Source organism: Rhinatrema bivittatum, chromosome 6 (genome assembly GCF_901001135.1).
Source record: "Rhinatrema bivittatum chromosome 6, aRhiBiv1.1, whole genome shotgun sequence".
NCBI classification, from domain to species: domain Eukaryota; kingdom Metazoa; phylum Chordata; class Amphibia; order Gymnophiona; family Rhinatrematidae; genus Rhinatrema; species Rhinatrema bivittatum.
Window position 1 is genome coordinate 126,908,099 of NC_042620.1, and position 23,140 is coordinate 126,931,238.

The 23,140-nt window shown below is 43.9% G+C and overlaps 1 protein-coding gene across 2 annotated transcripts in view; it reads left to right on the top strand.

The window, feature by feature from the left end:
* Nucleotides 1-23,140, top strand: part of UBE2E3 (ubiquitin conjugating enzyme E2 E3) — a 193,968-nt gene that overhangs the window by 139,459 nt on the left and 31,369 nt on the right. For both annotated transcript variants that reach the window (XM_029605914.1, XM_029605916.1), the window contains exon 4: nucleotides 19,414-19,546. In XM_029605914.1, coding sequence (XP_029461774.1) covers nucleotides 19,414-19,546 — 133 coding nt within the window. The remainder of the gene's footprint in view (nucleotides 1-19,413; nucleotides 19,547-23,140) is intronic.

The window sequence follows — 23,140 nt, forward strand, 5'->3', positions numbered from 1 at the left end:
CGTGGTTCGCGGATCTTATCAATCTAGCGGTGGATGGGCCTCTGCGCCTCGGTCATCTCCTCGTCTCCTCCGGCAGGGGCCTGTATTTTTCCACCAGGCCGATCGCTTCTGTCTTGCGGCCTGGCTTTTGAACGGCGTCGCCTGAGGCGCAAAGGTTATAGGGAGGAGGTCATCTCCACCCTGCTGCGGGTCCAGAAGTAGTCGACTTCTCTGGCCTATGTGCGCATCTGGAACGTTTTTGAGTCCGCGTGTACGGAGGCGGGTTCCCTGCGCGCTCCGCCTCTATTCCTTTGATTCTTTCTTTTCTTCAGAAGGGTCTCTCTAAGGGCCTCTCCTTCAGTTCTCTACGCGTTCAAGTCTCTGCGCTCGGCTCTCTCCTAGGTCGGGTGGACGGTCATGCCTTAGCAGCTCACCCTGACGTGATTCGTTTCCTGAGGGGCGTTAGACACCTCTGCCCCCCCTCTCGGGCCACGTGTCTGTCATGGAGTCTCAACCTAGTCCTTCGTGCTCTCTGTGCGGCTCCCTTCGAGCCTCTTCGCCACGCTACGCTCAAGGATCTTACTCTAAAGACTGTCTTTCTGGTCTCTATTTCCTCTGCTCACCGTATTTCCGAGCTTCAGGCGCTGTCCTGTCGGGAGCCCTTCTTGCGTTTCTCGGATTCCGGGGTTTCTCTCAGGACGGTTCCTTCCTTCTTGCCTAAGGTTGTCTCCGCTTTTCATGTCTTGACATGATTATTATTATTAACCCAATAACAACACCCTCGCTTCATTTACCAATACCCATATGCTTAAGGGAGCCAAATTAGACAACTTCGAATTAACTTCATCTAAAGAGATCGAATCCATTCTCAAGAAGCATAAACCATCCAGCCACCCCACAGACAACCTACCAACCAAGCTACTCCTACTCATACCAAACACAATTTCCGGACCACTGGCCAACATCATAAACTGCTGCTTAACCCAAGGTTTGTACCCAAACATCCTTAAAAACGCCTCTCTCAAACCCCTCCTTAAGAAACACAACTTAGACCCTAGTGAACTAGCTAATTTTCGCCCTATATCGAATCTTCCATTCTTAGCCAAAATCACAGAAAAGGTGGTTAACACCCAGCTCTCAGGGTATTTAGAAGATTACAATATACTATATCCTTCACAGTATGGTTTCCGCAAATCACGCAGCACAGAAACCCTGCTCATCTCCCTAACTGACCATATTATTATGGGACTGGACAAAGGACACTCTTTTCTTCTAATCCTTTTAGACATATCAGCGGCGTTCGATACTGTCAACCACGCCATTCTCCTGAATCGTCTATTAGACATAGGCATCTCAGGACAAGTCTACAACTGGTTCAAGTCTTTCCTTAGCGATAGAAGCTTCAAGGTCAGAATAAATAATAAAGAATCATCACCAACAAATTCATCACTAGGAGTACCTCAAGGATCCTCCCTGTCCCCCACCCTTTTCAATATCTACCTCCTCCCCCTGTGCCAACTGTTAACAAGTCTCAACCTTATTCACTACATTTACGCAGATGATGTGCAGATCCTGATCCCATAACGGAATCCATTACCAAATCACTCTCGATCTGGAACAACTGCCTACAATCTATCACTAGTCTCCTCAACAGTTTAAATTTGGTCCTCAATGCTAACAAGACTGAACTCCTCCTCATTTCCGCCAACCAAGACAACTACCAGTCACAGACCCAACATAACCACGCCCTCACTCATACTCAGGTTAGAGACCTTGGGGTAATACTTGATAACCGTCTTAACCTAAAGAGTATGATTAACACTATTACCAAAGATTGCTTCTTCAGACTACAGGTATTAAAAAGACTCAAACCTCTCTTATATTTCCACGACTTTAGGACAGTTCTTCAATCCTTGATATTTGCCAAAATAGACTACTGCAGCGCGCTCCTCACAGGACTACCCAGCTCAACCATTAAGCCACTTCAGATGATACAAAATGCTGCTGCCAGAATCCTAACAAGCACCAACCGGAGTGATCATATTACACCCATCCTCCGAAATCTACACTGGTTACCAATCAACCACAGAGTCCTTCACAAATCTTTATCATTAATACACAAATCCATCTACGATCTCCTTTATCTCGACCTTGAAATTCCATTAAAACTCCATACTTCTAATAGGCCAATGAGAGAAATATCCAAAGGAACACTACAAGCCCCTCCAACCAAAGCCACGCGACTCATTGCATCCAGGGACCGAGCATTTTCGACAGCAGGTCCAGCCATCTGGAACAACCTCCCTGCTGAACTCAGGCTGGAACCTTGCCTGCTAACTTTTAAGAAAAAACTCAAAACGTGGCTGTTCCGCCTAGCCTTCCCAGAACCCCGGGATACACATTAGACGTTATCTACTCACAATCAATTATACCTCCCCTCCTCTGATTACCTGGACAGCATGGATACCAACTCTAACATGTGGACTAACTCTAATCTGAACTATCTCTAGTCCGGAATTTGTTATTTCTCCTTTTAACTTAACTTTATCTTTTTTCTTCCAGCTACCTAAGCTTCCAAGTTCACGGTCCTCGTTTAATGTAACTTTGTTTCTTCCTTTACCTGGTTATTTTTACCCCTGTTCGATGTAAACCGTCCTGATATGGTATTTAACCATGAAGGTCGGTATAGAAAAATGTAAAATAAATAAATAAATAAATAAATGTCAACCAGTAGGTCGAACTCCCAGCGTTCTCTCCGGAGGAGATTGCGGGTACGGCGGGTGGCAACCTTCGTCGGCTAGATGTAAAACGAGTCTTGCTTCACTATCTCCAGGTCACCAATGACTTCCGGGTATCGGACCATCTCTTCGTCCTTTGCAGTGGTCCCAACCGTGGTAAACAGGCTTCTAAGACCACGATTGCACGGTGGTTGAAGGAAGCCATTTCCTCGGCGTATCTTTGTCAAGGTTGTCTGCTTCCTGAGGGTCTGAAGGCCCATTCTCTGCGTTCTCAGGCTACTTCATGGGCGGAGAGTCAATCTGTCTCCCCGCAGGAGATTTGCAGGGCCGTCACTTGGACGTCTCTGCACACTTGTGCTCGGCACTACCGTTTGGATGTACACACTCCGGTGTTCGGTTCCTTTGGGCGGCAAGTGCTTCGAGCGGGACTGTCTCGGTCCCACCCAGTTTAGGGAAGCTTTGGTACATCCCACTGTCTGGACTGATCTGGGTACGTACAGGAAAGGAAAATTAGTTCTTACCTGTTAATTTTCGTTCCTGTAGTACCACAGATCAGTCCAGACGCCCTTCCCTGTCTGTCTTCTGTCCTCTCGAAGCTTCTTTTCTTGCAGGTCTGCAGATTTCCATATATTTCTTTGTGCAAGATTACTGAGCAATTACACCGGAAGCCTTGGTCGTTTTCTTATACCAAGTTGATGCAAGAGCATATAGGTATACCATGTTTTCTACTTTATTCTATATTTGCTCCGTTGAGCTTTACAGTTACTTGCTTGATTCTATTCTTGGGTTTGTTGTTTTATGCTTTGACATATGTTATACTGAAGGGGTAGAGGATAGGCTCTGTCCTGATATAGGGCATCCTTCAAGTTTTAGTCTGTCTCCACCTGCTGGAAAGGAGGCTCAACCCACTGTCTGGACTGATCCGTGGTACTACAGGAACGAAAATTAACAGGTAAGAACTAATTTTCCTTTACCGGCAGAGAAAGTATTACCCTCCGGCCGCTCGGACTCACCCACCTTGATCCAGCTCCAGGGGTCATCCCCGCCAGCAGTGGACCCCTAGACCCCAACCAGCACCCCAGCAAACCCCAGCCACGGGTTTTTGACTGGCAGCGAGGGAGCGTAAGTTATCTGGCAGTTCCCCTGGCGGCTGATCCCCCAGTCGGGGGCAGGCTCCTCAGCTTCACCTGCCACTGGGAAGAGATGACATGGGACCGCTGGGTCCTCTCCATCGTCCACCAGGGGTACCATCTACATTTCAGCCAGCTCCCAGAGGCCTCTCCCCCATGTCCATCGTGGGGTTCATCCACCCATCTGGCCATTCTTTAAACAGAACTCTCCACCCTCTTTGCAGCAGGCGCAGTGGAATCTGTCCCCTGCCATCAGCATGGCCGAGGGTTGTACTCTATTTATTTCCTCATTCCGAAAAGGAATGGTGGCTTACGCCCCATTCTCGACCTCAGGACGTTGAACAGGTTTCTCATAAGAGAAAAATTCAATATGGTCTCTCTGGGCATGCTGATCCCGCTCTTCCGAAAAAGGGAGACTGGCTTTCCTCCCTTGACGTCAAGGAGGCATACACAAATAATGTGATTGTCCCCAAACCACAGGAAGTACCTCCGTTTCGTGGTGGGGAATGCACATTTCCAGTACAAAGTGCTGCCCTTCGGACTGGTATCGGTCCCCCACGGCTTCACCAAATGCTTAGCATCGGTGGGTGCCTACCTCAGGCGTCGCTCAGTCCATATGTTGCCATACCTGGACAACTGACTGGACAGGAGTGACTCCTGCTCCGGGGCCTTGCAAGCTCTGGCCTTGTCAGTGCAGACCCTTCAGACAGTGGGGTTCGTTATCATCTTCCCTAAGTCAAATCTCTGTCCATCCCCTCAGCTGGACTTCATAAGCGCCAGGTTGGACACAGCACAAATGAAAGCTTTCCTGCCCAGGGATTGGGCGATTGCCCTTGCTTTGCTGGCCACCCACGTCCGCAACAGCAGGAGGGTCCCAGCCCGTCTCCTGCTTCGCCTACTGGGCCACATGGTGGCCTCCGTCTATGTGACGCCCTTGGCCCACCTCCGTATGAGGAGCTCTCAGTGGACCTTGCAGTTCCAGTAGCAGCAGGCATCTCAAGATCTGGAGAGTCCAGTCCCTGTCACAGATCCTCTCAGGGTATCTCTGGCCTGGTGGGAAGCCGTCCCCAATCTGGAACGCGGTCTTCCCTTTCAGCCCTCGCTGCTCCAGGTGACCTTCACCACCGATGTTTCTCCTCAAGGGTGGGGAGCACACACGAATGGCCTACACACTCAAGGCCTCTAGACCGCTGCCGAAGCACGTTGCCAGATAAACTTTCTGGAGCTTTGGGCAATATGGTACGCCTTGTGGTCCTTCAGAGACCAATTGTCATCCAAGGAAGTTCTGATCAGGACAGAAAGCCAGGTCGCTATGTGGTAAATCAACAAACAGGGAGGCACGGGCTCGTTCGTCCTCTGTCAAGATGCAGTGCAGGCCTGGAACTGGGCCCTCTCCCATGGGATGTATCTCCGAGCAACCTACCTGCCAGGTCACCTGAATGTGCTGGCAGACCGCCTCAGCCAATCCTTCCAACCACACAAGTGGTCCCTCAACCCAGAGGTGGCGGCCGACCTGTTCCACCGATGGGGTAACCCGGATGTGGATCTGTTTGCCTGCCCCCTGAATCACAAGGTGGGCAGGTTCTACTCCCTAGTAGCAGGAAACGGCCATCCAGCCTGCGTTGCCTTCTCCCTTCACTGGGGGCAGGGCCTCCTGTATGTGTACCCCACACTACCACTCTTATCAAAACTCTGTCAAAGCTTCAGCAAGACGGGGGGACCATGATTCTCATGGCGCCCTCCTGGCCATGGCAGGTTTGGTTCCCACTTCTCCAGGACCTGTCGGTGCGTGTGCCCATTCTGCTAGGGATGGCACCCGACTTTATATCACAGAACCAGGGTACTCTGCGCCACCCGAATCTCCATGCACTGGCCCTCACGGCTTGGATGTTGAGCACGTAATCCTCCAGTCATTACAGCTCTCGGACTGTGTTTCCAGGGTTCTGATAGAGTCCTGGAAACCTTCGACACGGATGTCCTACAGCTCGAAATGGAAGCGTTTTTTCATTTGATGTGGAGGGCATGGGTTAGACCCCTTCTTGTGCCCTCTTTCCTGGCTGCTGGACTACCTGTGGCAATTTTCAGAGTCTGGGCTCCAAACCAGTTCCGTCAGAGGGCATCTCAGCGCTATCAGTGCGTATCACCAAGGTGTCTCTGGTATGCCCATCTCGGTCCAGCCCCTAGTTGGCTGTTTCATGCAGGCTTTCCTCCAATTGAAGACCCCCTCTTCAGCCACCAGCAGCATCCTGGGACCTCAGTGTTGTCCTGGCAAGACTGATGTGGCCTCCCTTTGAACCTCTGCAATCCTGTGAACCTAAAGTTCCTCACCTGGAAAATAATATTCCTGGTGGCAATCACTTCCGCTCGCAGGGTCAGTGAGCTTCAGGTCTTGGTTACGTTCGCAACGTACATGAAGTTCTTCCACGACCGTGTGGTCTGCTTACACATCCTAAGTTCCTGTCCAAGGTGGTGACTGATTTCCACATCAACTAGTCGATTGTTTTGCCCACCTTTTTTCCGAGACCACATTTCCACCCTGGGAAACAGGCTCTACACACCCTGGACTGTAAATGGGCTTTAGCCTTTTATCTGGATTGTACGGCGAGCCATAGACAGTCCACCCAGCTCTTCGTGTCATTTGACTCCAACAGACTAGGTGCAGTGGTGGGCAAGAATACCTTGTTGAACTGGCTGGTGAATTGTATTGCCTTCTGCTATGCGCAGGCAAGCCTTCAGTTAGCCGGCAGGGTAAAGGCTTACTCTGTGCGGGCCATGGCAGCGTCGGTGGCTCATTTGCATACCATCCCTGTCGCTGAAATTTGCCAGGCCGCAACCTGGAGCTCCCTCCACACATTTGCAGCTCATTATTGCCTTGACAGGGACAGCCGACAGGACAGTGCCTTCGGTCAGTCCGTCCTGCGCAACCTGTTCCAGACCTGAACCCAACTCTCTCTACTCGTGCTCCTTGGACCAGACCGCCCCCTGTTTTCCCACAGTGCCGCAGTTATGTTGTGCCTGTTAGCACCTTGTTCAGTTGCTGTTGGTCCCTCCAGTTGAATGGGGGAGTCTAGAGCTCTTTACTCACCCACATGTGAGGACTACCATCCTGCTTGTCCTAGGTAAGCAATTGTGCTTTCTCCTATAACAGGTGTTCTCCTAGGACAGCAGGATATTAGTCCTCAGGAATCCTGCCTGCCTCCCCATGATGTTGGGTTCACCTTCGGTTTGTTATTTTATTTTTTCGCTCGTTTCATTTGCTATATTACGAGACTGAAGGGGAACCTCGCATAGACGCGTGGATAGGAGCAGGCTGGGCATGCTCAGTCTGCTGGCCAAAGTTTCTAGAAACTTTGACAAAAGTTTTCCGTTCCGGGCTCCATCGGATGATGTTACCCACATGTGAGGACTAACATCCTGCTGTTCTAGGAGAACACCTGTTACAGGTAAGCAACTGGGCTTTCCCCATTCTCTATACCTGGGAACTTTTGATTTCCAGTCACCGTGAGATTTTTGTGGATTAGTAGAGGTGAGGAGGAGGGTTCACAAACTTTCTCCTTTCTCTCATACACACACAAACATTCCGTCTGTCTCATACACACGCACTTTCACACATACACACGTTTCCTCTCTCTCATACACACATGCTTACTCTCTCATACACAAACATGCTCCCACATACAAATGCTCCCTCTCTTATACACATATGCTCTTTCTCTCATTCACATGCTCTCTTTTTCACACACACGTGCTCATGCCCCCTCGCACACTCACATACGCTACTTCTCTCTCACAGAACATGTTCCCTCTCATATACACATGCGCACATACAAACACTCCCTTTCTCAAATGCACATGCTCTCCTTCTCATTTACACACACAAACACATAAGCTCCCTCTCTCTCATTCAAATAGGCTCTCTCTCACACACACACATGCGCATATATCCTCTTTCACTCTGGCCTCTCCTTATTTTTTCCTGGAGTCTGTAGGGGAGAGAGAGTCCCATGGCCTGCTCTTCACTCAGGCTGTCGGCAGCCCCGTACCTTCCTTCACACACTTGTCACCGGCGGCCTGGCAGCCTTCTTCACTCTTCAGCCACCGGCGAGATGGGATGCACGAGTGACCCATGGCTTTCTTCCGTCTTCAGCCACCGGTGAGATGGGGTGCGCCGGTGGCCCGCAGCCGCCTTCCGTCTTCAGCCGCCAGCGAAATTATGTGCGCCAGCAGCCTGCGGCCTTCTGACTTCTTCAGCTGCCACCGGCCTGCAACCTCCTTCGGTCTTCTCATCAGCAGCCAGTGAGATGGTGTGCACCGTTGGCCTGTAGCTTTCTTCCATCTTCAGCTGCTGGTGAGATGGGATGTGCCAGCAGCCTCTCAGGCCTTTTCTTTCGCTGCTGCCACAGGATGGGGTCCGGCAGTGGCTGTTGGCTCTCTTCTTTGCAGGGTGGGGGGGGGGCTTTTTCTTTCTTCTTCCACAGCTCATGGATCCTCTGTTATGGTCTGGCAAACCCATAGGGGGTCCGCAGACCATAGGTTGGGAACCATTGTATTACACTATCTTATGGTAATCTGCACTGAGACTGCAAAGATTTGCATGATTTGCCAGTCCATCAGTTCCTAAATCATTTAGAATCCACTTTTGAGCTAATAGAAAATCACAAGGATTTTCATAGAACCAGAAGAATTTTAAAATGCTAATCAATAAGTGGTATTTTCATGTTTTAAGCTGCAAGTTTAAAATCACTTATAACCTGCTGTCTCACTGTTCTGGGCTTTTTTCATTCTTGTTTTCCTAGTTGAACATCCTCAGTTGAATTAGATTTTAGGACTCTTTTTAGAACATGAAATCACATGCTGACTGAGGGAACTATTATCTGTATTACTGACTACTTCTATGTGAATCCAGTCAAAACTAAGAATATTTAGCGTGCATCGTGAAATTTATTATAAGTTAGAGCTGTAACAGACTTTCAGCATATCTTGTTTATGTTAAAACTTTAATTTGTTGATTTTATATCATTTGATTCTTTGAGTTAGACTACAAATCTTTAAATATTTAATATAATAACTTAATTGCTGAGCTATTTTATGTTACAGCAATATAAAGTTTAGTTCCCATAAGTGGGATTTCTTCTGTTTGGTCCATGGAAGTAGAAAGAAAAGCAATTACATTTATCTGTTCAAATAAAATGAATCCAGAACTATAAATAATTTACAGAAAACATAAATGTAAATTGCATTACTCCAAAGTAAGATGGCAAATTTACTAATATATTTTTTCTTTTTTGGCAACTGTAGTCACTGTCTTTTTGTCTAAATAAATATTCTAGTTGTTCTTGGTCATAAATCTCAATCTTTTTGTTTCAGGAAGTTTTACTGCATAATAATAATAATAATAATAATAATAATAAAAAAAAGAGCAGGCAATATAATAAAATTAAAGAACAGGGATAGAAACACAACATTGGTAATTGAACAAAATACAATATAAGTATAAAAAGCCTCCTTATATGGGTGAATTAGGACAATATGAGATAAACTGCAAAGGCTTAGATACTTCTTATATAGATATAGCTAGATTTAACATTCCTACATCAATCAACTATATCTGGGTAAGTGGATTGTTAGCTGCCTGAAAGTACCCTCATACTTTTATAATGTGCATACTACATGGCTTCCTTGAACTTTCAACTAGAAATTGCACACAGAACTAATAGAGCCTTGCCTTAATATGTTTGTATGCATCTATGAGAATACAGACAAAAATACATGTGTCTGACTCCTCGCAGCCCCAATGGCATCTCCTGAAAATTTGGTGTGCATTGAATGCAAAACCCCAGTCCTCCTACTAATTGTCATAATTACACGTGATGAATATGTGGATTCACATAAAAATACCCTCCTTCTTGTGATCCTCATAAAACCCCAACATATTATGAAACTTTGGTATGAATTGGATGTAAAATTAACACGCAATCCAGTGGTGTAATTGTTTGTGTGTAATATCTGGAGCTATCATGATCCTTGTGGATCCCCTTAAATGTCTTGAAAATATGGTGTGGATTGGATGCAAAATTAAAACAATATTATGAGTGACAGTTGCGCATACATATTAATGGAGTAGGTGAATGCAAAAAAATATATTCCTGTCAGAATCTTTTATATGTCCCTGAAATGTCCTGAAAATGTATTGCTGATTAGATGGAAAACAAAAACGTTAAGTGCTATAATTGGCAAACAGTTATTGGGTGGCATAATTGTGTGTGTGTATTTATATATTCTGTGGATTTCCCCATTATATCCTTGTGGAAACCCCTGACATGTAAAAACTTTGTGTGGCTCAGATTCAAAATGCATACAAGATTCAAAAATTTCTTAGAGGTAAAAGCTGAACATGGTTGGATCAAAAAATATACTTCATCAGAATCCTCCTGTTCCCCTTGATGTACCCTGAAAATTTGGTGTGGATAGGATACTGAATGTGAAAATTTATTAGTGGGAAAAATAAATGGTGATTTCATAACCTTTCACCATTTGTAAAGTAGGTTCAAAAATTACACATGTAGAGGCCTGCTGCAAATCTGCTTTCTTTACAATATTGTGTACATGCATGCATACCTTTAGCCACATAACCCAATATTCAAATAGAATGTACCTGAATATCTTGTGTTTGAAAATCAACTTATGTTCAGGCTTAAAAGCATGGGTGTATTTTGTTATTAGATACCCTATTGAAAATGTACTGTTTTATAAGTGATAACCAATGAAGTAGATAAGTACCAGTAAAACAAGATTTTACATGCCATCCAGATACTAGTCTTAATGAGTAATGTTTACATTTTATGAAACCCAGGAATCTCTCATCTGACTTCCTGGAGTTCCATAGATATGATGCCAAACAAAATGTAGGCCTGCGATTTGTGGTTTAACTGCAGAAATCTCCTCCCCTGTGAAATCTCTGCCTCTGGCTCACCCAGCACAGAAATCTCAAATGCAACCTGAGAGATAGAGAAGCAGGTAGCAGTAGCCCATATGGGCTAGGAGCAATGTGGGAACTGCTATCATCCAGTGGTACAGGAACCAGGGTAGCAGCATTGTTCTGGTCCTGAAATTCTTTAGCTGCAATGTTATCTCTTCACCCTGCCATTGCCATCAATTCTTCCCCTGCACATCTCTAATCCTGGGCACTATTACCACCATGATTCTCACCTTCCCATCTAGTTAATGCTGCCACAACTCAGCGTCCCTCCCCTGAAGACATACATACAGCGCTCTCCCTTCCCAGCCTTCCTCCCACCTCCCTGTTACTGCTGTAGCCACAGCAACAACCACCTTAGAAGCATCCTGCTGAAAGCATTTGCTTAGTCTGACTTCTTTTTCATGATGTGAACAAATAGGGCTTGAATATCTCTGCAGGGCTACCAGGTGTTCTTAGAATTCTGATGGCGCTGTATAAGATCTATGAGTCTCCCATGGTTCATACCACAAAATAGGAACCAGACTGGAATCAGATGCTAGACTGATTCATTGAGGAGGCTGTAAGAGATGTAAGCTAATAGTATGGAGCACATGCTGTCCAATGCCGGAGAAATAGTTGGGTAGTGAGGGGGACAACAATCACACTAGCAGAAGGGGCTGAAGTATAAAGGGCAGGGAGAGAGATGGGACCTGGGATTATGTTGGTGGAAGGGAAGGAAGAAGAGATCTGGGATCATGCCGGGAGTCTGAAGAGAGAGAAGATATAAAAATCACTCTGGAGTGTTGAGGGGGCTAGAGATTGTGCTGGTCGGGTTGGGAGAAGAACCTGGGACCATGCTGGGCATTGGGTTAGGGGAGGTGGGCAGGGGCAAGACCCACAAATAATGGTGGGAACAGAGAGAGGGAGAGAGGACACAAGCTCACACAAAAATTAAAAAATAAAGCACATTAAAATTAAAAAATGAGCAAATAAGCAAAAAAATAGTCATGAAAGGAGCAAAAATAGGCAAAAGGTTTTTAAAAAGGAAAAAGAAAGTTAAAAGAAAAGCAAAGGTTCTAATTTGGGTGACAGTATCTTTGACATTTTTTGCAGAAGAATTGGGTCCTTGTCTTTAGCATACATGTACACACAAGAATTTTGGTCTTAGAGAGGGCAGTTTTCAAAAGCCTTGTATCTGGGGGGAAAAAAAGCTGCCTGAAAATTGCTACCTTGTATTCCTGGAGGTATTCCCAGAGCAACATTATATCAGGGGAGGTTCTTCCTTGCGTCTTTTTGCATTTTCAAAACTATGCACATTGTTTTGTCAAAATAAAAAAGTGCTTGCAGAAAAAGAAATGCAGATCTGTGTAGGTACTTTTTTCTTTGGTAGTTTCAAAGGGAAAGTATGTACACTTTTCCTTTAAAAATTGGTGCAAAGTTCATGGGTAAATATTCTTGCGGACTTTGCATCAAAATGCATAGTTCTGAAAATTGCCTCCTAAAGTACCAGTAAGATTGAATTAGTAATCATGTTTCACAATTGTGAAAATTACTTGATTAATTTTAAAATTAGACTATTCCTGAATATATTAGTAGATATAAGAACCTAAGATTTGCCATACTGGGTCAGACCAAAGGTCCATCAAGCCCAGTATCCTGTTTCCTACAATGCCCAATCCAGGTCACAAGTACCTGGCAGGATCCCAAGGGGTAGGTAGATTCCAAACTGCATATCCCAAGAATGAGCAGTGGTTTTTTGCAACTCTCCTTAATAACGGTTAATGGACTTTTCCTCCAGGGACTTTTCCAAACCTTTTTAAAATGCAGGTACACTAATAGCTTTCACCACATACTTTGGCAATGAATTCCAGAGCTTAATTATGCATTGAGTAAAAAAATATGTTCTCGTATTAGTTTTAAATGTATTACCTAGTAACTTCGTTTTGTGTCCCCTGGTCTTTGTACTTTTTGAAAGAGTAAATTGCTGATTAATGTTTTCTCATTCCATTCCATTCATTATTTTATAGACTTCTATCATTTCTCCCTTCAGCCTTCTCTTTTTCAAGGTGAAGAGTCCTAACCTCTTTAGCCTTTCTTCATAAGGGTAATTGTTCCATCCCCTTTATCATTTTGGTCACCCTTCTCTGATTCCACAGTATCTTTTCTAATTCAGCTATATCTTTTTTGGAGATGCGGTAACCAGAACTGCACACAATACTCAAGATGAGGTTGCACCATGGACAGAGGCATTATGATAGTCTCTGTTTTATTCTCTATTCCTTTCTTAATAATCCCTAGCGTTCTTCTGCTCAGTGTACAGCAGTAGCCAAGAAAGCAAATAGAATGTAACTTGAGTGTCCACTGTACATCTATATATCTATATCTATAGATACAGATATAGATGACTCCTAGATTCTTTTCCTGAGTGGTGAATCCTAATACGAAATCTTGCATCGTTAGCCATAATTTGGATTACACTTCCCTATATGCTTTGCACTTGTCTACATTAAATTTCATTTACTATTTGCATGCCCAGTTTTCTAGTTTTGCAATGTCCTCTTGCGGTTTCTCACAATCTTCTTGTGATTTAACAATTTTGAATAATTTTGTGTGATCGGCAAATTTGATCACCTCACATGTTGTTACCATTTCCAGGTCATTTATAAATATATTAAAAAACAGTGGTCCCTGAACAGATCCCTGGGGCTCTCCACTATTCACCTTTCTCCATTGGGAAAATGTTTTAACCAGTTGGCAATCCACAGGATACTTTCCTAAGAAGTCTGTCATGTGAGACTTTGTCATATGCCTTCTGGAGTTCCAGATACATGATATCAACTGACTTAACTTTAGCCACATGTTTATTTATGCCTACAAAAAATGTAGCAAATTGGTGAGGCAAGACTTCTTTTGGCTAAATCCATGTTGGCTTTGTCCAATTAAACTATGCCTATCTATTGTTAAGCAGTTTTGTTCTTTATGATAGTTTCTATCATTTTTGCCTGGCACAGACATCAGACTCACAGGTCTATAGTTTCCTGGATCTCTCCTTGATCCCTTTTTCGATACTGGTGTTTATTAGCATCAAGTCAGATGAATCCAGAACAAGTGGGTTATGTACCTCTTCCAGCAGATGGAGAAGGAGCAAACTGATGTCACAATATATATATATATATATATATATATATATATATATATATATATATATATATATATATATATATATATATACCCCTGCAATGACATCAGTCTGCCAGTATTCTCCGTCTCCAGGAGATGGTGGACATGCATCTCCCCACTGGGATTGCTTCGAATTGAAAAGGAGAAATAAGGAAAATTAATTCACCCCACTCTCCTGCGGTGATACCAAATGGTCCCTTCCCCAGCTGAGAATTTCTGCAGTGGTTTCCGTGGTCCCTCAGATGAGTGCCTTGGTCTGGGAGATGGTTTTTCAGCCAGCGTGTTTTAACAGCTGAAAAGCAGTGGAATCAGGAAGTCAAGCGCAGGAGTGATGGCATTTGCCCTCTCCCCCTGGAACCGGAGACTGTCTCTGTACTCAGCCAGGTAAGACTGAGCTCAAGTAAGTTTTAAAAAAAAATATATGTATATCTACATCTGTATCTATAGATATAGATATATAGATGTACAGTGGCCCCTCGAGTTACAACCGGCTTGACATATGAATAACTTGGGTTACAAACAAAATTTTAGTTTTGAGTTACAACCAAAGTCTTGAGTTACAACCTGAATGCCGGCCAAGGCCATGTGTATCCACTCGTGCGTGTGGTTGCTTCTAATTGGGCGTTTTTTCCTGCCAGTCGCGTTTTTTTGGGCTTGGTGGGTTGGACTTCTGCTCTGCTGTTGCAGTGATTGGCTGCTGCTGCAAATGTTCACAGGAGCACATAGGCAGACCCGGCACAGCATTGCAGCAAGTAACAGCATCACTGGTGACCAAGGAAGCTTCTGTGCAGCAGCAGAAAGGGAGTGTAGCACTCAGCTGGCTACAGCAAGGTATCAGGAGGGGAGGAATGAGTATGCTGTGAGGGGGAAATGAGTATTTGGGGGCCAGAGATGTGCTCTGAGAGGGTGGGGAGGGGGGAATCATCCCCCTCCTCCCTTCCTGCAAGCCAAAGATGTCAACTTGAATGGTGAGTATAGTATGAAATTGTTTCTGGTAGGCTAAGCACATTTTATAACTTTTTGGTGAGTACACTAGGAAAATTATAGTTTCTGGTAATTACGCACATTATACAACCCTTTTTTATTATGAAAATTTTAGGCAAGGGGTGCTTTGAGAGGTTCGGAACGCATTATGGATATTTCCATTATTTCTTATGGAAAAATAGTCTTGACTTACAACCAACTTGAGTTACAACCAGCCCTCTGGAACGAATTGAGTTTGTAAGTCAAGGGTCCACTGTATAATAATAATTACCCCTGGGGTAAAACAGCACATGGAAATAGTTAATAAAATCAGAATTAATACTGTCACAAAATTATGACTGAACTTTTATTAAGAATTTATGGAGAAATACATGGCTAAAAAAGCATATAGTGTCAATATCAAAAGTATTGGTTTATAGGTAATACAAATGTAATTAAATACATACAATTAAAAAACCTATATGATTGTATTGCTGAAAATGATCCTATATATGATACACACATACCACACACATACTCAGATCATGCTAAAATGAAGTTACAAGTAGCGTATGTCCATTCTAGGTAAAATAACAATTACAAAAGATAATATAAGGTTAAGAAACTCAGTCAGAGGAACATATATATGTCATGTGATTATACAGGGTGACCCATGGAAAAGTAGCCTGCCTCCAATGCACTGGTATTGGAGGCGGGCTACTTTTCCATGGGCTACCCCGTATAACCCAATGTTGAAATTCAGTTTTGAAGAGCCCTGACAAGGATCCTCGTATCACCTGCTGGCTTCTTCAGGGGAAATTAGAACATAGACAAACATCAACTAAATCTGTAATGACATAAAAAACATCATTGTACACAGAGAGGCAGATTTTATAAATTTGCGCGAGCACGTACTTTTGTTCGCGCACCAGGCGCACGCATGTTATAAAATCAGGCGTAGATTTGTTCGCGACAGGTTGAGCGAACAAATTTGCGCCCGCGCGCAGGTTTTAAAATCTGCCCCTTGGCGTTTCCTTCAATTCCCAACTCACCGGGGCAACCAGTCACCAAACACACCCTCGCCAATTGGATCTCCCAATGTATTCAGTTCTGCTACGCCAAGCCATCAAAGACTCTTGCCGGATTGCCGAAAGCGCAACAAGTTCGGGCAATGGCTGCGTTGGTGGACATTTGCAAAGCAGCCAAGTGGTCCTCCCTTCACACCTTCACAGAACACTATTATATAAATCGTCAAGCAGCGGCGGAGTGGTGGGAAATGCTATACTCCACTCTGTGAAGAAATAAAGAGACTGTCCACTATCACGTACAAAATGAGCACAGCCCCTTGGACTCGGACTCATATAGCCGTCCAAACCAAAAAAAAATTAAAGGAGGGGAATGTTCCTATGGCTGCGCTCCTCTCATCTCAGCTGGGGACTCTCAGACAGCATGGCTACTTACCTGCTGGAAAAAAGCAAGTTTACTTTCCGTAAATGGTGTTTTCTGTAGATAGCAGGATGAATTAGCCATGCTGGCTCACCCTCCTCCCTGGACAGTCTCCTCCTCCTTTGTGTTTTGCATATTTGCTTTTGGAAAGACTGAAGGGAAGATGGCGCCACGTGGGAAAGTACGCACAGGCTCACACATAGCAAAGCTCTGTCATCTAGAGGAAGCTCCACCTCGGCCGTCCCGGAAGATGTCCCCAGACAGCATGGCTAATTCATCCTGCTATCTACAGAAAAGACCGTTTATGGTAAGCAAACTTGCTTTTACAAGTCTGAAAAAGGACCCTGCATGGATGTGTTGTATAGGGCATGATGGGCATGCTCAAAGTGCCTAGTCAAAGTTGTAGAAACTTTGACATAAGTTTTCCATTCCAGGCTCCATCCGATGATGTCACCCATGTGTGGAGACTAACAACTGTTACAGGTAAGCAACTCTGCTTTCTTTTCCATTATTAAACATATAGGGTGCAATTTTTAAACTTCTAAGTACCCACTGACTTACAAGCTAATTTTTCAAAGGGAAACTGCCTGGGAAATTTCCCATCAAAAATTTGGGCCATCAGGGACTTCTAGTACACAAGGGAATTTCAGAAAGAAATCCCAATCCCTGCATGTATTTTGCTTTCTCTTATCTTCTCCCATCTTTTCTCCATTTCTTTTCCCCATGTCTAAAAGTATGTGCATCCTGAAGCCACATGCGTTTTTTTTACTCCCGAAGGGGAAGGCAGTTTTAGCCCAGGATTGTACCCAAGTAACTTCTTATTTATCTGGGCAAATTTATTAGAAAATTGACCTCTTTATATTTTATGAATATTATATCAAAGGAATGTCAGTTACAGAATTGATTCTGTAACTGACATTCTGTAACTGATATTCTGTAACTGATATTCAATTCCTACCTGCAATTGAAAAATGTGTTGTTTTATATTACATGGAACAGTTATGTTGTATTGATGTTAAGCATACGAGTATTGCTTGAGTAGAAAGTAGTTGGAATATAATGTATTTTAAATTATCCAGCAGAATATATTTATATATATCCGTGAACCTGTTTTCAGAAGGGTTTTTCCCAATTTCTCTTTAGCAAAAATCTTGGTAAAATAGGACCCTCTGTTGAAGAAAGAGTCCTTTTTGAAAACTGATTCTTTTTTTGTTAGCATAAATTGAAAGAAAAGTTATATTATCTCAGTCCTTGATAGATAGGACAGGTATAATTTGATCAGATTTACAAAGTTAGTTGTATGTGCTCAGGAGAAATCCAGCCTTAAATACATGAAATCTCACTTTTAGTTCTTGGGGGAATCGTTTTCTCAGTCTCTTTCATACGTATTAAGAGTTCATTATGAATACTCCACATATGCGCTTATCCAAAGAACAATCTCACAATAGTGGTTGTCATTTAATTTTGGTGCTAAATCAAAACTGCAGAAAAGAAAACAAGCACATGATTTACAAAAATGAAGATACAGAGCTCTGTAAGAGATGGCAACATACATTTATCTTTTTGCTACAAACTAAAGCAAAAAAGTGGGGGTGGGAATTGGTTTTATTACATGTATATATTTTAATGTTTGAACGTGTACACTAGGGCTTCTATTCAGGTATCTAAAAATGTTGAACTCCGCTTTGGTTGAATTTCTTATTCAAAAAGGAAGATAAATCCAAATAAATAAGTTTAGAATCATTTATTCCCAGTTTAAATAAAACAACAGTTGCCACTATTAATGGTCTTGGCGTGCAGTCTTTCATCATCATCATCATCCTTTATGTATTCCATGCTTTTCCAACTAGAGCGTTCAAAGCGTATTAAATGGGTCAACATTTACATTGTTAATGTCTTAACTAAGGCATAGTAGTCATTACAAATTAAATCAGGGAGAATATGTCAGAGATCTTTAAAGTAAGGCAACAGTAATGTAGAGCAATAAGGAAATGAGATTTAGTGTTTATCAACCTAACAGTATGTGTGATGGAATATATCTGCCTGCCTTTCAGGGAGAGAAATGATAGGGAGAGAAATGATATAGGTAATATAGATCATGAAGGATAAGGGAGAGACAAAGGGCATTTTGGTTAGGCTACTTGGATAGTGACCACATCTTACATTTTAGAGAGGAATAGTATTAATATTACTGATGCACATTCATTTGAAAAAAATAGGAAATGTCAACATTTCCTATTTTATTTCATAATATGTTCAAAATAAAACAGAGGAAAAACCAACAAAATTTCTTTGGTTTACTTCTGTTTCATTTTGAAAAGAAATTAAAAAAAAAAAAAAAAAAGCGTCGTGGCAGCCTGGAGATTTCCACAAGGCAGATGAATTGGAGCCTCCAATTTCCCCTCCCCCAAAAAAGGTCTTGGGGCAGGAAATCACCCTGGCCCCCAATTATCCCATCCATTGGGGTACACCATTCCAGAGGGTTAAGTAGGTTGACCACTTTCCTTCTGCCCTTAGGTCCTATGAATTTCATTGGCGCCGGTCAGCCCTGAGACCGGCACCATATCGTGATGTAAAATGGCATGTTCTCAAGGCTGGCTGGTGCCATTTTCTTGTATGGCTGTACAAACATGCACCATACAAGAAAATGGTGCTGGCCGGCCCTGAGAACGTTTTTGGAGGAGGATGAGGGAGTACACAGGGGCCTAGGGAGGCCCCATTTCTTCTTTTGTTTGTGTTTTATTTTTTTATTTTTATTTTTAATGTTTATTTCATTTCTGTAAGGGACTGAAACAAAACACATTAAATGAAACTATAATTGTGGAAAAAAATGAAAGGAAAAAACAAAACAAACTTTTAAAGTTTGCACATCCCTAATTACTACTACTTATTATTTCTGTAGTGATTCTAGACTGCTTTACTTAACAAATAGCCAGTTAAGCCTGGATTAAGTTGCTGGTAATTGCATCTTATTTTTTTGTTCAACCCCTTACAAAATCTCATATTTTCTTTAAAATAGTGCTGGACCTAAAGGAGATAATATTTATGAATGGAGATCAACTATACTCGGGCCTCCAGGATCTGTATATGAAGGGGGTGTTTTTTTTCTGGACATCACATTTTCATCTGATTATCCATTCAAGCCACCAAAGGTAAGGAACATTTGTGTGCTGTGATCAGTTACAAACAGGACGATACAGTAAGGCCGCGGTAGAAACAGTGCGGCAGTGTCAGGCGCACCCTTCCTCCCCGCACGCACAGTTCTCTTCACTAACTCCCCGATACTCTCTTCTAATTGCATGCAAATGCATGCCGCGGCTTTAAAGCGTTAGGGAAAGGTTATGCCCGCGTAACCCATTTTACTGTATAGGCGCTTAATACAGCGCCTATACAGTAACCTGGGTGCGCTGGTACCTGTCATTTCAAATGTCATTTCAAATGACATTTGGAATGACAGGCACCAGGAAGTGTAAAAAACATGAAAAGTCTTTGTTGCTTCGTCGCTGTGTCTCTCCTCCTCCCGGAGCAGGGCGCGAAAGCAGCCTTGCTCCGGGAGGAGGTGAGGCACAGCGGCGAAGACAGACGGGAGAGGAGAAAAAGCAGAGCCGAGCAGAGCCGAGCAAAGCGAAAGCGTGCGAGCAAAGCGAAAGCGTGCAGCAAGCCGGCGAAATAGACCTGCGAGCAGAGGCAATAGCAGCGGTTCGGTAAGCCTGGCACCCTCCTTGATGTAGTACGTCCCGGATGCCCCCCCCCTCCCCAGCGCGCCCGCCACTACCCCTTTCATCAGCTGCATCCACTGCGACCCGGCAGTCCCGTGAGGCCTACAAAAAAAAAAAATCCCCGGCTCCCGCGCCCCCGCACTGGCCCGCCGACTCTACCCCTCTCCCGATCGGGCGGGTAGGCGGCGGCGAAAACCAAAGCAATTTTTTTTTTTTTCAAAAAGCGACATCACACAATGCATAAAATAATTTCTCCAGCCTTAAAGCGACTTACTTTTGGGATCTGTCAAGTAAGTCGCAAAAGTAACTTACTTTTCTGAAGCCATCACGATCGTAGCTCAAGACGAAGATGGCCTCCTGCACGGGGGAAAACGTGCAATTGGCCGCTGAAGACGTGACGTCACATCTCGTGACGCCAAACGTCGTGACGTCACGTCTTCAGCTGCCAATTGCACGCTTTCCCCGTGCAGGTGGCCATCTTCGTCTTCGTCCGGAGGAGCTAAGATCGTGTTCCTGATGGCTTCAGAAAAGTAAGTTACTTTTGCGACTTACTTCTGGGATCTTGACAGATCCCAAAAGTAAGTCGCTTTTGGAAAAAACTAAAATTGTCGCTTTAAGGCTGGAGAAATTATTTTATGCGTTGTGTGATGTCGCTTTTTGAAAAAAAAAAAAAAATTGATTTTGGTTTTTTTTGCTTTTCGCCGCCGCCTACCCGCCCGATCGGGAGGAGGGGGGTAGAGTCGGCGGGCCAGTGCGGGGGCGCGGGAGCCGGGGATTTTTTTTTTTTTGTAGGCCTCACGGGACTGCCGGGTCGCAGTGGTAGCATGGCGCTGTGAGGGGGGCGAAAGGGTATATACCCATGAACGGATTTGAGTGGGAGCGCTCTGTGAAGCGGGACATGCCCGTGAGGGGCATAATGGGTGGATGCAGCTGATGAAAGGGGTAGTGGCGGGCGCGCTGGGGAGGGGGGGCATCCGGGACGTACTACATCAAGGAGGGTGCCAGGCTTATTGTTTTATTGTTTTTGAGTATCTTTAGCGGTGTCGATGGATTTGTTACTAGACTCACAGTCCTAACTCCTTCTAGGGGGAGGCGGTAAACTAGCACGTTAAGGCGGCGGCAAAACAGCGGGTTCCTAAGGAGATAATATCAGCGCCCGTTACAGTATCGGAGGGGAATAGCTAATTCCTTCATTATACAGCTTTTTCGTTCATTTACATGCTGGGTGCGGAAAGGGTAATGTGTCTATTTTACAAAGCGCTAAGGACGCGTGAAACTAGAGACTGTATCGCTGGATGGCCTTACTCGTCTGTATTGTGCGCTCCCAGCACGTTACAGACGGGCAATCTTCGACCGGACGATACTGTATCGAGCTGAATATTTGTAGAATTAGTGAAGGTACCTCCTTGAATTGTGGCAGTACAAGATTGATCAGAACAGTATACAGCAAATTTTACAAATTCAATAATACATATATGTTCTATTGCATACCATGTGAAAATGTTATGTGACATATTTCTCTTGGGATGTATCTTTCTTGCATCAAAGCTGTTTGAAGGAAAGAGTTTCTTCACTTTTTTTCACAAGTAGTGGGGATCTTTGGACGGTGTCCAAAGATCCCCACTACTTAAATGTCAATTTTTGCTAATGTAACTAAAGATTTTTCTAAGCATCTAAAAACTATAAGCAAAACTCAAAGATACAAGATCACTATAAATTGGTTGATAGAGTATCCTTGAATTTGTATGTCAGCCCCAGGACAACAGTCTCACCATGCATTTTCCTTCATAAGAGTACAAAAGTTTCTAACATATAATACAAAATGAGTCTGTTGCCCCCTTCTGGTACTAAAATGGAGAGGAAAAATCATGAAAATCAGGAAGTGTCTATTAAAAACAGATTAAAGAAATACTGATACAGCTATACCACTGATATATTCCATAAAATTATGGAAAATAACAGGAGAAAGAATAGTTATCAAATTTGGAAAATGATTTGGCTAAAACTGATACATGGTAAGGAAAAGTACCTTTACAATTCAAAGCTGTCTTTCCCAATTTGAGACCCATTTTGGATAAAAATAATCTAACGTTTATTTTAAATGAAAACAGTGCCATAGACCATTTTCGGCACTTGCCTCTTTGAAAGTGGTGGTTACTGTGTTTACCTCCTGTACAAGTAACTCCATACATCTGCCACTCACCACTGTTCCTCCCCTCCACACACACACACACAGTGAGCAAATTTTACAGTGGATAAGTAATCTAGCTAAGGTTAGCCGGATAAGTTATCAGGATATTCATCGGGATAAGCATCCCATTGAATTTCCTCACAATGATCTGGGTATACCCACCCAGGTAAATTTGGAACCTAACCATTCATGTTTGAATATAGCTGGTTAGATTTCATATTTACCGTATTTTTCGCTCCATAAGACGCACCTGACCATAAGACGCACCTCGGATTCAGAGAGGGAAAATTTAAAAAAAAAAAAAAATTGTGCTAAACCGGCTCTGTCCATGGGCGTCTGTGTGTCTTATGGAGCAAATTAGGGGAGTGCATAACATTTTTTTTCTCCCCATTTTGTTTTCGGGTTTGGGGAGGGCCATTTCGGTCCACTCCCCAGATCAGAAAACTTTTATCTTTCTCTGGGAACCCCCCCCCCCCCCAAAAAAAAAAAACCATCCCCATCCCAACCCTTTACATTAATTAACAACACCCACCCTCCTGCCAAATTAATTTACTCAACCTCCCCACCCTCCTGACCACCCCCCCCCCCCAAGACCTGCCAAAAGTCCCTGGTGGTCCAGCGGGGGTCCAGGAGCGGTCCGGGAGCGATCTCCTTGACTTGGGCCATCAGCTGCCAGTAATCAAAATGGCGCCGACGGCCCTTTGCCCTTACTATGTCACAGGGGCTACCGCTGCCATTAGTCGGCCCCAGTGACATAGTAAGGGCAAAGGGCCGTCAGCGCCATTTTGATTACTATAACCCAACAATATTAGAGAACCTGTTTGTATTACTGCCCT